At 27.5% G+C, this 18,187-nt stretch overlaps 1 protein-coding gene across 1 annotated transcript in view; it reads left to right on the top strand.

Annotated features, from left to right (window-relative positions):
* The window catches only part of LOC145260437 (uncharacterized), a 99,099-nt gene that overhangs the window by 53,995 nt on the left and 26,917 nt on the right, over positions 1-18,187 (top strand). The window contains exon 2 of the mRNA XM_080118447.1: positions 10,577-11,284. Within this exon, the coding sequence (XP_079974573.1) occupies positions 10,577-11,284 (708 nt within the window). The remainder of the gene's footprint in view (positions 1-10,576; positions 11,285-18,187) is intronic.

Genomic DNA, 18,187 nt, shown 5'->3' with positions numbered 1-18,187 from the left:
TAACTTACCCTCCTTCCCTCTCGTTTTCCTGTTCTTCTCTTTTTCCTTATACTCCCTTTCCTATCAAGAAAGTTCCTGTCAAATTCTGTCATTAAGAGCAAAATGCTACTTTGGTGTTATTTACTTCCTTCCCACCACAGGTCAAGAAGGTGAAGGCAGGTCAAGTCAGTGCCACTAAAAGAGGAGCACTGGTCTGTTAAAAATTGTCTGGGGAGCCTCCTTGGCATTCCCTGAAAGTAAGCAGTAAACTTACTTCATTCGAAAGATGGGAGGCAACGGCTTGGGAGGGTGGACCTCCTTGAATTGAACAGGCCATCAACCGTTTCTTAGTCAACAGGGAAAAGTCAATTTCAAAAATGGCTTATGCACTGTTTGCTTTGGAGTCGAAGTAATTCTGTCTGACTATGGTATTAATCTGGAATGTTTCACGTTTTTCTCTTTCTTTAAAATGGACAAATTTCAAAATGTTTATGAATTCCAAAGAGAAAATAAGACGAGAGAGTGAAATGGAAGCCTCCGTTCAGTCTCAAGATAATGTAAGGATAGCTGCGCATAAAATTGTGGCAAGGGTTGCGCAATCCTCAACCACACTTCTCCTGACTTGGCACTTCTACAGTCCAGTGCCAAGATAAGTTGAGAGCACATACAGCAACTGGAATTCCCAAATGGTCATCCATTTTAGTAATTACATCGTTCAACATTGCTTAACTTCAATGATCTAATGGGAACCAGTGTGTCACCGTGATTGTCATATATACGGGAGACTAAACAAGAGAGTAAAAAGAACAAACTTGTGGAAATTTTTGAAGACATGTTATTCATATTTTTTCAATGACTGAAAACTCCCATTTCTAATCTTTAAAATGAAAAAGAATATTTCATATTTATAAAAACGTAAAGTATATTAACACTGTATTCATATGATAAAAATATAATTTTAATATGTAATTTACATATTACAAATATAAATCTTAAGATTGGAATCAATCAAGATAAAAAAAAGCTCAGTATACTAGATAGAACAATTAAGGAAATAGGAAAAAAATAGATTGAATAACCAATATTACACAATAAGATTATGTTAAATGATTTTATTTTCATTTATTCTCCTATTTCTTACCAGTAAAGCTTAAATTAATATTTGTGAAAATATATGCACATCTTACAATAATCTAAAAAAAAATATATGCACATCTTACAATAATCTAAAAAAATATATATGCACATCTTACAATAATCTAAAAAAAAATATATGCACATCTTACAATAATCTAAAAAAATATATATGCACATCTTACAATAATCTAAAAAAAATATATATGCACATCTTACAGTAATCTAAAAAAATATATATGAACATCTTACAATAATCTAAAAAAAAATATATGCACATCTTACAATAATCTAAAAAAATATATATGCACATCTTACAATAATCTAAAAAAAAATATATGCACATCTTACAATAATCTAAAAAAATATATATGCACATCTTACAATAATCTAAAAAAAATATATATGCACATCTTACAGTAATCTAAAAAAATATATATGAACATCTTACAATAATCTAAAAAAAAATATATGCACATCTTACAATAATCTAAAAAAATATATATGCACATCTTACAATAATCTAAAAAAATATATATGCACATCTTACAATAATCTAAAAAAATATATATGAACATCTTACAATAATCTAAAAAAATATATATGCACATCTTACAATAATCTAAAAAAATATATATGAACATCTTACAATAATCTAAAAAAAAATATATGCACATCTTACAATAATCTAAAAAAATATATATGCACATCTTACAATAATCTAAAAAAAAATATATGCACATCTTACAGTAATCTAAAAAAATATATATGCACATCTTACAATAATCTAAAAAAAATATATATGCACATCTTACAGTAATCTAAAAAAAATATATATATGCACATCTTACAGTAATCTAAAAAAATATATATGCACATCTTACAATAATCTAAAAAAATATATATGAACATCTTACAATAATCTAAAAAAAATATATATGCACATCTTACAGTAATCTAAAAAAAATATATATGAACATCTTACAATAATCTAAAAAAAAATATATATGCACATCTTACAGTAATCTAAAATAAAAATATATATGAACATCTTACAGTAATCTAAAAAAATATATGCACATCTTACAGTAATCTAAAAAAAATATATGCACATCTTACAACAATCTAAAAAAATATATATGCACATCTTATAGTAATCTAAAAAAAAATATATGCACATCTTACAATAATCTAAAAAAATATATATGAACATCTTACAATAATCTAAATAAATATATATGAACATCTTACAATAATCTAAAAAAAATATATATGCACATCTTACAATAATCTAAAAAAAAATATATATGAACATCTTACAATAATCTAAAAAAAAATATATGCACATCTTACAGTAATCTAAAAAAAATATATGCACATCTTACAGTAATCTAAAAAAAATATATATGCACATCTTACAATAATCTAAAATAAAAAAATATATGCACATCTTACAATAATCTAAAAAAAATATATATGCACATCTTACAATAATCTAAAATAAAAAAATATATGCACATCTTACAGTAATCTAAAAAAAATATATATGCACATCTTACAATAATCTAAAATAAAAAAATATATGCACATCTTACAGTAATCTAAAAAAAATATATATGCACATCTTACAATAATCTAAAAAAAATATATATGCACATCTTACAGTAATCTAAAAAAAAATATATATGCACATCTTACAATAATCTAAAAAAAATATATGTGCACATCTTACAGTAATCTAAAAAAATATATATGCACATCTTATAATAATCTAAAAAAATATATATGCACATCTTACAATAATCTAAAAAAAAATATATATGCACATCTTACAATAATCTAAAAAAAAATATATATGAATATCTTACAATAATCTAAAAAAATATATATGCACATCTTACAATAATCTAAAAAAATATATATGCACATCTTACAATAATCTAAAAAAACTATATATGCACATCTTACAGTAATCTAAAAAAATATATATGCACATCTTACAATAATCTAAAAAAATATATATGCACATCTTACAATAATCTAAAAAAATATATATGCACATCTTACAATAATCTAAAAAAAATATATATGCACATCTTACAATAATCTAAAAAAAAATATATATGAATATCTTACAATAATCTAAAAAAATATATATGCACATCTTACAATAATCTAAAAAAATATATATGCACATCTTACAGTAATCTAAAAAAATATATATGCACATCTTACAATAATCTAAAAAAATATATATGCACATCTTACAGTAATCTAAAAAAATATATATGCACATCTTATAATAATCTAAAAAAATATATATGCACATCTTACAATAATCTAAAAAAATATATATGCACATCTTATAATAATCTAAAAAAATATATATGCACATCTTATAATAATCTAAAAAAAATATATATGCACATCTTACAGTAATCTAAAAAAATATATATGAACATCTTACAATAATCTAAAAAAAAAATATATGCACATCTTATAATAATCTAAAAAAATATATATGCACATCTTACAATAATCTAAAAAAATATATATGCACATCTTACAATAATCTAAAAAAAATATATGCACATCTTACAATAATCTAAAAAAATATATATGCACATCTTACAATAATCTAAAAAAAAATATATGCACATCTTACAATAATCTAAAAAAATATATATGCACATCTTATAATAATCTAAAAAAAATATATATGCACATCTTACAGTAATCTAAAAAAATATATATGCACATCTTACAGTAATCTAAAAAAATATATATGCACATCTTACAATAATCTAAAAAAAATATATATGCACATCTTACAATAATCTAAAAAAATATATATGCACATCTTATAATAATCTAAAAAAAATATATATGCACATCTTACAGTAATCTAAAAAAATATATATGCACATCTTACAATAATCTAAAAAAACTATATATGCACATCTTATAATAATCTAAAAAAATATATATGCACATCTTACAATAATCTAAAAAAATATATATGCACATCTTACAATAATCTAAAAAAAATATATATGCACATCTTACAATAATCTAAAAAAAAATATATATGCACATCTTACAATAATCTAAAAAAAATATATATGCACATCTTATAATAATCTAAAAAAAATATATATGCACATCTTATAATAATCTAAAAAAATATATATGCACATCTTATAATAATCTAAAAAAAATATATATGCACATCTTATAATAATCTAAAATAAAAATATATGCACATCTTACAATAATCTAAAAAAAACTATATATGCACATCTTACAGTAATCTAAAATATATATATATACGCACATCTTACAGAAATTTAAAATAAAAAAATAAATATATGCACATTTTACAGTAATCTACCAAAAAATATATGATCATCTTACAGTAATCTAAAAAAAAATATATATGCACATCTTACAATAATCTAAAAAAAAATATATGCACATCTTACAATAATCTAAAAAAAAAATATATATGCACATCTTACAGTAATCTAAAAATAATATATATATATATATATATATATATATATATATATATATATATATGCACATCTTACGGTAATCTAAAACAAAAATATATGCACATCTTACAGTAATCTAAAATATATATAAAAATCTTACAGTAATCTAAAATAAAATATATATGAACATCTTACTATAATCGAAAAAAAAAACGGATATACACAAAAATAACTACCCAGATATATGCAATTCTTACAGTAATCTTAAAAAAATATATAGGCACATCTTACAGTAATCTTAAAAAAAATATATATGCACATCTTACTATTATCTAAAAAATATATATATATATGCTCATCTTGGGGTAATCTAAAAATTAAAGAAAATATATGCACATCTTCCAATAATCTAAAAAATATATGCACATCTTACAGTAATCTAAAAAAAAAAAATATATATATATATATATATATATATATATATATATATGCACATCTTACAGTAATCTAATATATATATATATATATATATATATATATATATATATACATCTTACAGTAATCTAAAAAATAAAAAAATATATATGCACATCTTACAGTAATCAAGAAAAAAAAATTTATACACATCTTACAATAATCTAAAAAAAAACAAAATATATGCACACCTTACAGTAATCTAAAAAATATATATATGCACATCTTACAGTAATCTAAAAAATATATATATGCACATCTTACAGTAATCTAAAAAAAATTCTAAAAAAAAAATATGCACAGGTTACAGTAATCTAAAAAATATATATGCACATCTTACACTGATCTAAAATATATATATATATATATATATATATATATATATATATATATATATATATATATGTAAATCTTACGGTAATCTAAAAAAAAATATATGCACATCTTACAGCAATCTAAAAAAATATATGCACATATCATATGCGTTCTTACAGTAATCTAAAAAAAATATATATATATATAACTCCTCTATAGCTAAATATTTATGGATTATTAAAAGAATCTGAATTTACATTTGTATTGGAATTGGGGGGAAAAATATAGGAATTGTACCATTGTTAGTAGTAATACTACAGATCTAAAACAAGATTAGATTTAAAACTTAAAAGATTTCGTACTAGAATTGTCCACATGGCACAATGGATAAAGGGTTGAAATAATGATCAGTTCAAAGTGACAATCTTCTGGATTTGAGGGTCCAATCTTCACTTCTTACAAGTGATATTAAGATTAAAATAACAATTAACATGGTTGACAGACCATGGATTAAATAAAGAGTTCAATTTGAAATTCCATAAAGATTCCTGAGTTTGCCAAGGAACATTGGCAGTTTTCCAAAATATGATGAGAATAACATCCAAGATGAGAATAGTAATTCAAATAATCCAAATTATCAATCCTGATGTCAAAATTTCTTAAACAAGTCCTTTCAATTTATTAATGAAAGTAAAGAGATTCACGAGCAACGTCAGATAAAGACAGAGTACTTTGTGGTTTCATTTGGAATGACAGCCAAAAATATCTAAACGTATGACAACCCTTACCGATATCAAAATGATGTGATTCAAGTCTTAAAGACAGTCTTTGTTCTGATAATCTTGGACGAAGATTAAATCAGCCTCGTGAGATGTGTGCTCAACAGGAAACGTTGATGGTATGGTCACATTGAAAGCATTAGTGAGAGTTCTTGGGTTAGTAGATGTAGAACAGTTGAGGCAACAGGTTTAGTTGGCAGAGGAATGCTAAGGAAAACGTGGAGTGAAAAGTTATAAGGATGGATTTGAGAGAAAGAGGGATAAATAAAGACCTGAGCAGAGATAAGTTAATTTGAAAGTCAATTTCTGAAATGGACATTAAACCTAATGATATTTGGCACTTGTGCATTAGTGCGAAGGTACAACTTTTTTTGGTTTTCAGTTGGGACATTTGGAAAGCGCACATTTAGGGCAGAAAACTATTTAATGTTATAAGTTTCTTATATTTATTTTAATTCAATAAATGTGTAACAAAAACTTTCAACAACAAAAAAAAAACATGCATTTGAAAATTTCAGAATTTTGACTTGTTACAAATTAATAAATCTCTAATTTGTGTTAAAAAAAAAACTTTTGTCTTATAATTTTCTTAAATCTATTTAAAAAAAAAAAACAAACATTGGTGTGAGATTTTCGATTCGGTCCTGAATTTACATTTGTTTGCCTCTGCTATATGCACTCTCCAAATGTTCCTACTGAAAATCAAAACAGTTGTACCTTTGCACTAATGCACAAGTGCCTAATATTTCTTGCATTAATTTCTTTATAGCTTTTAATAAATTAGTTTATTTTTCTTAGGAATTTTTAAAGTATTTGTCCCAATGATGTTACTCATATTTTCGGATTGGATTGAGAATTTATTTTAGCAATACACATAGGCGATAAAACGCTTTGGATAATCACAGATTTCAGGATGATTCTGCTAAAATCATCACGATGGTCTTTATCCGTGAAATTCTTTATTTGGCCAATCAATTCTGGTGTTCTGGCTTACTCCTTCCACACCTCTCTTCATCCCTAGCAGACTCCCTGCTTTCCTGGAAGCTCTAAAGCCATTCAAAAACTGATACTCGATTTATACAAGATGGCTCAAAAGCAGTCTGAAGCATTACATACGGTTCTGTGCATTTTTTTGTTTTTGTTTTGTTTCTATCAAGTCTTCAGTATGTTCACATATAATTTCCCTTAGCCCTATCATTAACCCAAAGTTAGTGGCAACCTCTCCATCTTCCCATGTTTGAACAAAAAATTCTCTTAAAACAATGCAATTGTTTAAAAAAACAAAACAAAAATAAAATAGGCACAAAATTTATCTCCCATAGACAAAAAAAAAAAAGATAGTTAACTGCCCTAAAACGCTGGAATGGCTCAAAATGGGGAATCATTTTACATTAAATTCTTAAATTATTTGCGTTTATCTTTCATTAAAGCTTTTCAGCACGTTAACATATAATTACCTACAAAAATAGAATCATATTTTGGAGAAGTAGTCAGATGGGGGGGGGGGTAATAGAAGGTATTAATCTACAACGTTAAGCCTGATCAGTATTAAAATGGCTGACCATTTGGGAATTCCAGATGGTGTATGTGCTCTCTGTTTATCTTGGCATTGTTTCCAGTCGTCTAGAACTTCTCTTTGCTACTAAAGTAGTGTTGATTCAGGAGAGATGAGGTTGGGGATTGTGCAACCTTTGCCTCATAATTACACATGCAACAAGGGGTATCCATTGCCTTTTGAGACTGAACGAAGGCTTCCAAATCTACAATAATACCAAAGAAATATTGCAATATATCCACTTTTTATCTTAGATTTAGATTTCAGTTTTTGCACACATAAAATGCATTAAATTCTAACTTTTCTTTTAATGAATACAAGATAATATGGAACAAGCCTGAAAGAACTGTGTTCATTATTGATGTTACCGTCTCAATGACTATGGCCTAAATAGAGCTGAACGGAGGAAAAGATAACAAAATATCAGGACCTAAAGAATGATTTGAAAACGAAATGGTCTCTTAAGGAAATCAACATTATTCCAGTTGTGATAGGAGCAATTTGTCTAATGAAAAAAATCTTTATACTTGGAAACAATCTCTGAAAAACCAAACTGGCATGAAATACATATAGCAGCCATGAAAGGAATTGCGTCTATTCTTAAAAGAGCTCTCGGATATAAATTCAAATCATAATGAAATCAAGTTTTAGCTCCAGGTCGGAGTTCCTTGATCTCTTAAACCTAACCAAAGTAAAATAATAATAATAATAATAAAAGAATAGACAACTCTCCTTTATATAATAGATTCCTCAAGTAATGAGTTGATATTTTCTTTCCAAATTAGTATGCATAATAAACACTGAAAAATTGACCCACCCTGATGAAATCTGGCTCTGTTGACCCCCCAAAAAGAGAATAATTTTTATAGATTTTAGATAAATTTTTAGATATTAATCATCCTAGGGTTGATCAAGAATATACAACTTTGTGGATGTTTTTGTAGTTTTGGGCTTTGAGCTGGTACATACAGACACACACACACACACTAGGTGACTGCCCTTTATCTTCTCTAATAAAATTGAGGCAACTTCATGCCTGTGTGTCTCGTGTTAAAGTAACCTTATTTTTTTAAACAAGTACTTATTGAAATATAAAATATAACGAAATTTTAAGGAAAAAAGCAAAAATTGATGGATTGTTTGACTTGGTTGAACTTTTTTATTTATCTATTTATTTATTTATTTATAAATACCAGTGTGATAGAATATTGTGTTTAATCTAATATTTCTCTTCGTCAATATTGACGGAAAGGGTACTCTCGTATTAGTAACGATAACTAGCATAAAATCCCCATGGTTGCTTACTTATCTTCTCTTCATGTTTGTCTCAATTCAATCGGCTATTGTTTATGTGGATAGGTTTTAATTACTTTAAAATACATAATGGCTTGCATAAAAATACAAGCGGTTAGAAATATGTTTCTAAATTTCTTTCTCTCTCTTATATATACAATGAATGATTTTGTGCTACGAAACGAGTGCTGTCAAAAATTGTGCATGTCCATCTATATATCTATAAAAGTGAAATTGTCTGTCTGTGTACATTATCCTACCAAACTACTGTCAATTTTCAGTTTACAGACTCGAGATTTAACATGAGGGGTATTGAGATTTGGGAAAATCTTTTAAATCGGTTTTCGGCAAGAAATTTGGCTGTCAAAGTTCAACGATTTGACCTTTGAAAACTTTACCAAACTCCTCTGCCAATTTTGGGTCTAAACACTTAAAATTTTAGATGTAGGTTACATGGACATGGATCAAACTTTTTAATTTGATTTGAGCCCCAAACAAATGTTTTTGGGGTCAAAAGTAAAAAAATATTTTACTTCTGTGGTCTCTACCAAATTACTCAGCCAATTTTTGGTCTAAACATTTGAAATTTTACATAAAGTGTATACAGCTATCGGGCAAACTTTTTAATCAGTTTTTGGCCAAAAATTTGGCTGCCAAGTTGTCAAAGTTCAAAAGATTTAACTTTTGCAGTCTCTGGCAAACTATTCAGCCAATTTTGGGTCTAAACACTTGAAATTTTAGATGTAAGTTACCTGGACATTAGTCAAATTTTTTAATATATATATATAAATATTGACATAAAGTTATGAACAGTACATGGGCCCGAGCAAAGGCGGGATGAATTGCTAGTATACTTGAAGATATAAATGGTAAGATGGTCAACATCTTGAAATTTTGAATATAGACTTTTGTTATTTGTGTTAAATACTCTGTAATTACATCAAGCTTCATAAAAATTAAAGGATTAGTATAAAAAAAGGTGAAATATAATTGAAGAAACATTTCCACATATATATTTGAGCAGGTTTGATTGAAATTGCAGTTTTCTCTTTTTTCTTCTAGACATGGTGAGCAAGTTTTCTGGTTCCAGGTGGTAGTTTGTATAATATGGCTCTGAATGTTCTTATTTCAGCTATCTTTCTTATACTTTCTATCTTTGTGATCGTCATCAGCATATGTTTTTTTATCATTTGTGATTTTTTTTTTTTTGTATAATTTTCTGTTTTAGCAAAGGAAAAGAAAAGAAAAGGCAGTGTGGTTAAGTCTATTTTTGTATTTGTGTATTAATTTTGTTTATTTTATTTTTTGTGTCTTTATATATTTTTGCTTATATATATAATGTCATCCACATACAGTACTATTTCGCTGTTTCACAGCTCATCAGTGCGGCCAGAATCAAAAACACACACACACATATACATATATATATATATATATATATATATATATATATATATATAGATAATTTTTCACTCCTAAGCCAATTTACCAATCATTATGAATTTTCTTTGTAATACTAATTCTATTTATAATTTTTTTTGTTTTTTTTTCAGATTATGATACTCCTGTTCGTCATACCAATGTATTTCAGCGACGGAGTACCAAGACCCTTGCCTCATACACTCCTCAGCAATCAGTAAATAGTTTTGCATATAGCGGCCATTCCCAATTTTCACCATCAAAGACTTCTACCCATTCCACATACCATTTCGCTGGTAACCCCGTTGGTAGTAGCAGCAACAATAACAACAGTGCTGGTCACTCTAATAACCAAGTGCTGCATGTCTACCAACATGTACCCCGGATACCCTCCCCGGGTCCAGGCTCTAACCCTTTACCGGCTTCTGCCTCTCCTGGACCCAGTCCTGGGCCAGGACAAGTTATGGCCGGTCTTAACCAAGCCTTTCAGAACCTCACGATGGTCGGCTATCGAGCTGATGTTTCTAAGCAACAGCAGCAACAATACCAACCACAGCAGACTGTAGGGGTTCCGCAAAGACCTCATCAGGTACACTCCAATGCAATATCTGGTCCGAGCAATATGCCGCAATACATGCAGCAGCAACTGATGCTATCAAATCAAACTGTTATGGCCGCAGGTGGAAGAATCCCGCCAAGTACGAGTCCAGGTATTCCCAGAGCGGGGAACCAGCTAGGGCCGCAGCGTCCACTACCCAGTGCTCCTCCACCACCTTCTCCACAATCGGCGCACCCATCCTCTAAGTCAAAACCAGAGAATACTTTGATCTCTCTAATGGAAGGTAAGTAACCTGATAGCAATAACAGAAGTGTTAGTAGGCTTTTGTGTCGCAAGACAGTTGTCGATTTGATAACAAAAACAAACAAAACAAATTTTCTTGTTATTTATATTGGCATCTTTCAGTGTCTAAAGATTATGGAATTTTGGTTTTCTCCAGAACAGGAAATATCGATGTTAGTATGAAGAGCACTACGCGCGCACACACACACACACGCACACGAGAGAGAGAGTTCAAATCTTTTGCATACGGCCTCATAGCTCACATAGTCTATCTTCCAAATCAATGGGTTTATATAAGCCCTAAATCTCCCTCCCATCTCTTTGAGATCATTCTGTTCTTTCTTATCTCTTTCTTCCAAAACTCTTTAATTTTCTTTTCTTTTTTCTTTCTCTCTGAAATTCTTTTCTCTCTCTCTACTGCAATCTCTTTTCCTTTGTCCTATTTATCACGTTATCATGTGGGAGGTCTGCTCTTGACACAAGTCATATGACTAATTTCTAAGATTTTTCTAGTCACAGAGCTAGACTTTTGGCACCAACCTTTAGTGAGAGATTCATAATTTCTGATATACAGAATTTTGAGATGTCTGGAATTCTTAAGCCACGTTAAACATACATAACCACTAACCAATCAAGTTTGACCAGCAGGGTGAATAGATATTGCCTGGGATATGATATGGGATTACATCGTGTTACAATATAGCTTCCAACCTTGGGGTCTCTGGCTTCAGATTTTTCATCCACGTCTTGTGAATCTTTTAATAAAAGTCAGTATGACTGTAAGGCAGCAGAGTTGATCAGTTGTTTTCCCAGACTGACAAGCTCCATCTACCCAAAGTAGCTATCTCATCTGAATATTATTATTATTATTAAGAAACAATTTTTTAAATTTTATTGAATTGCCAACTAAATAAATCATTATAATATTAAAGAAATTTTTCAATACCGAATTAGTAAAAAGCAAAATCAAAGTGAAAAGGTGGTGCTGAAAATGTTTATTTTTTCTTTTAATTTTTTTTCTGTTTCTTTTAATTTTTTTTCTGTTTCTTTTCATTTTTTTTCTGTTTCTTTTCATTTTTTTTTCTGTTTCTTTTCATTTTTTATCTTTTTGGTTTCTTTTCATTTTTTATCTTTTTGGTTTCTTTTCATTTTTTATTTTTTTGGTTTCTTTTCATTTTTTATTTTTTTGGTTTCTTTTCATTTTTTATTTTTTTGGTTTCTTTTCATTTTTTATTTTTTTGGTTTCTTTTCATTTTTTATTTTTTTGGTTTCTTTTCATTTTTTATTTTTTTGGTTTCTTTTCATTTTTTATTTTTTTGGTTCCTTTCATTTTTTATTTTTTGGTTTCTTTTCATTTTTTCGGTTTCTTTTCATTTTTTCGGTTTCTTTTCATTTTTTCAGTTTCTTTTCATTTTTTATTTTTTTTTTGGTTTCTTTTCATTTTTTATTTTTTTCGGTTTCTTTTCATTTTTTATTTATTTTTTGGTTTCTTTTCATTTTTTTATTTTTTTTTTGGTTTCTTTTCATTTTTTTATTTTTTTTTGGTTTCTTTTCATTTTTTTATTTTTTTTTTGGTTTCTTTTCATTTTTTTATTTTTTTTTGGTTTCTTTTCATTTTTTATTTTTTTCGGTTTCTTTTCATTTTTTATTTTTTTCGGTTTCTTTTCATTTTTTATTTTTCGGTTTCTTTTCATTTTTTATTTTTTTGGTTTCTTTTCATTTTTTATTTTTTTCGGTTTCTTTTCATTTTTTATTTTTTTCGGTTTCTTTTCATTTTTTATTTTTTTCGGTTTCTTTTCATTTTTTATTTTTTTCGGTTTCTTTTCATTTTTTTATTTTTTTCGGTTTCTTTTCATTTTTTATTTTTTTCGGTTTCTTTTCATTTTTTATTTTTTTCGGTTTCTTTTCATTTTTTATTTTTTTCGGTTTCTTTTCATTTTTTATTTTTTTCGGTTTCTTTTCATTTTTTATTTTTTTCGGTTTCTTTTCATTTTTTATTTTTTTCGGTTTCTTTTCATTTTTTATTTTTTTCGGTTTCTTTTCATTTTTTTTTCGGTTTCTTTTCATTTTTTTTTTCGGTTTCTTTTCATTTTTTATTTTTTTCGGTTTCTTTTCATTTTTTATTTTTTTCGGTTTCTTTTCATTTTTTATTTTTTTCGGTTTCTTTTCATTTTTTATTTTTTTCGGTTTCTTTTCATTTTTTATTTTTTTCGGTTTCTTTTCATTTTTTATTTTTTTTCGGTTTCTTTTCATTTTTTTTTTTTTTTCGGTTTCTTTTCATTTTTTATTTTTTTTTTCGGTTTCTTTTCATTTTTTATTTTTTTTTTCGGTTTCTTTTCATTTTTTATTTTTTTTTTCGGTTTCTTTTCATTTTTTATTTTTTTTTTTCGGTTTCTTTTCATTTTTTATTTTTTTTTTCGGTTTCTTTTCATTTTTTATTTTTTTTTTCGGTTTCTTTTCATTTTTTATTTTTTTTTTCGGTTTCTTTTCATTTTTTATTTTTTTTTCGGTTTCTTTTTTTTTTCTTTTTTTATTTTTCAGTTTCATTTTATTGATCTGAAAATAAAATGAAACCGTTTTAAATACTCCCCCCCCCCAAGAAAAACAATTAGATTCCAATCTTGATAAAGCTACAATCTGTACATGTATGGAGTATTAATGCCATTGGTGCACTAACCTCTCACTCTTTTACAGAATGCAAAAAAGAATTTCTAGCTCAATAGATCCCACATTATCTGTCAGTCTCAATCTCCTGTTGCATCACCATAGTGTTGCATCTCTGTTTGTTTCACAAGTACTCTAACAAATGATCTTTGAACTTGGACTCCCTCAACATAAATATCTCCGACCAACAACTGTATACTTTGTTTGGAGGTGAACAACAACAAAAAATATTGTTTCAAATTTATGATTGTGTAATTCTAAAATATTGGTTTCCTTCTTGAAGGTAATCAAGGAAAAGGCTGAGAGTTCCCGAACTGGAATCAGTTCTGTGTTGCAACTACTTGCAATGGTATGGGCATCTTGAATGCTTGCCTCAATCTTTTGTTGGCAACTTTTATTTTTCATGAAACGTTCTATCCTTTCAATTGGTGTTTTAAAAATAAATATTCTTATTAATTGTATCATCAAGCATGTTTTTTTTTTTTTTTTTTAAACTCTTCTTTTATTGATGTTAATTATGTGATTTGGCATTCAAGTAGGAAAAGCAAGAATGATGAACAGCAGAAAGTATTGATTTTGTTTTTCTTGGAAGATGAAATCTGGACAGTATATGATGTGTGCAGATTAAGACATTTTGATGGTGTAGCCATATTGAAAGACTGGATAATAATTATTGGGTTAGTAAATGTAGAAAAAATTGAGGTATCGGGTTCAGTCTAGTCAACAATGTTGAGAAAAACATGGAAGGAAGTGATAAAAATGGACATGAGTGATAAATAGACCTGGCCAGAGATAGATTAGCTTAAAAAAAAAGTTTCTAAAAGCCATACAATGCAGGCTAGCATGTAAAACAGATGTTAAACCTGAATATGATGGAAATATTTATGGACTACTTTATTGTCCCGTATAATGAACTCCAGAAGTTAGTAATTTTTGTAATCGTAGGGTCATTAATTTTATGAAATTTGTATTTTAAAGAATCTGGGGAAGTGTGTGTGTTTTATATAATTTCTTTATATTTAAAAATAAAATATTTGGCTGTTTTTTTTTTTTTGTTTTTTTTTTTTTGTTTTTTCTCTTTAAAATCTTAACAAATTTCTATGTACAATTTTGTGGTTAAACATAACAAACATAGTTATTAAGAAAAATGCAAAAAATGTTGGTTAGAATTTCGTTGTGCTGTTGGAAACTACCATCTAAATACATCATTTGATTTCTCTTCTTTATTTGGCCGATATCCACATTTCAATTTATTTTATACATTGTCAGATTTAACGCATACACGTTTTTCTACACACACACACACATAATAAATTTGATTCATCTTAACACTTTACTGCAGTTTCATGTCAGAAATGCATCAATAAAAGTTTTGCATTCTTTGTTTGAATAGTCTTCAAATTTTGATTTTCATGTTATTGCGTGCATATATAATTTTTATTTATAGAAGTTAATCCTATTAAAGTGTGTGTATATATATATATATATATATATATATATATATATACATATATATTAATGAAAACAAAGGAATGTAGTGTTTAGCTGATATACGCAATGGTAAACTTCAAACTAATATAAATAACAGTATTTATATATAGAAAATGTAATCCCAACCGAATTAAAAAAGCTCAATCCCCCGCTTGAAATCACTTTTTCTTTTTAAGCCGATGATGAAGGTTCTCATTTTGGATTTCTCTCTTCTTACTATTAGGTCCCATTTGACTCGGGACAGACTTCTCTTTGGACTACTGCACTGTCCGAAAAAAAACAATTTTCGTTTTTCAGCTTTTTTGAAAACTTTCCAATCAGATTATATGCATCATCATGCTGGACTTATTTTGGAATACATTCTATCTAAAGAACTATTTTGCATTTTGGATCAACTCGAGAGGAGTTTCATTCAAGCTGAAATATTATGCGCGGTTTGTTTTTATATTAGTTTTTTGCATATCCAATATGTTTTCCATTTTTTTATTTGGCAATTTATAACTACAATAAATTGCGGTTTCACTTAATGCCTTAACTAGCAAATTCTAGCATTGCTGCAAATATAATTTGCTGATTTCTTTATGTCCTCTGATGAGAAGAATAAGAATAGCATTCTTTGAAACTCTGTGGAATAAGGACTTTGTAAATTGTTTTTTGGAGTATTCAGTTGAACAATAAATTTTGATTGTAAAGTTCAACTTAGTTTTAATTTTCCTTCTGTTAAATTTTTATTTACACAAACATTTTGACTATATATATGCATACATATTTCAACAACAAGCTTATACAATGTCTAGCATCATTAAGCGAGTGACGAAGATTCTGCAAAGACAAACCGTTGTCTTTCCTGAGTCTTCTGTCACTATCCAAATGTTTGCATAAATAAAAAATATATGCTTATAGATTCTCTCAATGAAATGAAAATAAAGATCTGAACACTTCAAATAAATACTGTAAGTATTATCTTAATACTCTTTTGACAATCAGATGTACTGTGAAACTGCAGTAAAGTGTCAAGATAAATCAAATGTGTGTGTATACGAGAAAGAATATGATCCGTTAAGTCACCCATTGAGCTCGATTAAATTGTTTGTATCGGGAGGGGAGTGAATTTGCAAAGCTAGTTTAAATAAAATAAAATTACAAAATCTAAAATTAGCATTTTTTTTTACTCTATATCTCTTTTCTTCTCTAATTTTGGGCTAAATAGTATTACTACCTATAGCGATATTCCCTGTTATTTATAACGAATTAATCCAATTGTTTTATTTATTTTTCAATTTTTTTAAAAAAATTTCCTATCAGATGTTTGACATACATCCGCTTTCTCATTTCAACTGAGATTTCTTTTTAAGATCTAATCGTCTCTTTAAGGGCAACTGTTTGTATCTCTTGCACTTGGTTCATTAGGTATACCTTTTTCTATGAATAAACAAAAGGAGAAAGTGTAATGGAAACGAATCCTATGCCATGTAGAGCAGAGCATCAAACATACAGTAAGAAAGGATGAAAATAAAAGATGTCTGACCGAATTAGTTATTTGTTAATTATGGCTTATCAATGGCATTTTTTCCTTTTTTTAACTCCATCCCAGAACTGAAGAATATTTTACAGTGTATCTTGTGATTAAAATAAAAAAGTCCTTAAAGAAACAAGCATTGATTAATCTAGCTTAAGTATAACAATGAATATACCAGAGAGAAGTTATTCAATTTTTGTTTTCCTAAGACTTTCTCCTATATATTTTAATCATGAAATATGTTAAAATATTTCTTGGTCTCAAGATTGAGTTATGTTTTTTATTTTGTTTAAATAAAGATCAATTTTAATTGTTCTAATTAGTCATAATTTTTAATTAACTCTTCAAATGACTCCTCTCTTGCTATCATTTTCACCCTCGTACACTGTATGTTGTTTGATTCTCCACTCTTATTCGGTGTGTTGTCTACCACACTTTACATTTCTTGAGAGATTAATGTAATAAAGAAATGAAAGAATATTAAGATTGAACTCGTCTATTATAAACAAAGGAGTTGTATAAATAAACAGTAATATTATTCAACTCCTAGTTGAAGAGAAAGATGTCTTAGGTTGGTGCAAAAATGTTTTGGCATTCAACTGTGTATATAAAAACGACATTATTTTTGCATTAACCTAGTGTGTACGTGTGTGTGTGTGTATCAAGCAGAAAAAAAAATAACTCTTGTCTTTATTTATTAGACTTTAACTCTCTATTCAAACTCCCTTGTTTTTGTGATTCAAACAATTTAAGCTCAGCTTAGTTGGTAACACAAAAGCTCACATATTTTTAGTATATATATATATATATATATATATATATATATTTATTTATTTATTTGCTAGTTGGATATTTCCTCTCTTTGAGGATCTTCCTCTAGCTGAAACAATGTGTAAACTCATTCTGGACTCACAGTAATAAATTTCATATATATATATATATATATATATATATATATATATATATATGTATATAGAGAGAGAGATAGATAGATTTAAGCAAGCCTGTTCCACAGCAGATATCCTAACTGTAATCTCTGAACCTATATACCGTTCACTGGATAAAACAGGGGAGGGTAGAACGGTAGCCCTCAATATATCTAAGGTTTTTGACAGAGTATGGCATGAGTGTCTTCTAAGGAAAGTTAGATCATATGGTATCACTGGAAGAATATATAATGTAATTAAATTCTTCTTAAGAGAAAAATCCAGGTTGTCCTCGACGGTCGCA

Source organism: Euprymna scolopes, chromosome 36 (genome assembly GCF_053919585.1).
Source record: "Euprymna scolopes isolate OS-2025 chromosome 36, ASM5391958v1, whole genome shotgun sequence".
NCBI classification, from domain to species: domain Eukaryota; kingdom Metazoa; phylum Mollusca; class Cephalopoda; order Sepiida; family Sepiolidae; genus Euprymna; species Euprymna scolopes.
Note: the sequence above shows the minus strand (reverse complement) of the source record. Positions and strands in the feature narration are given on the sequence as shown.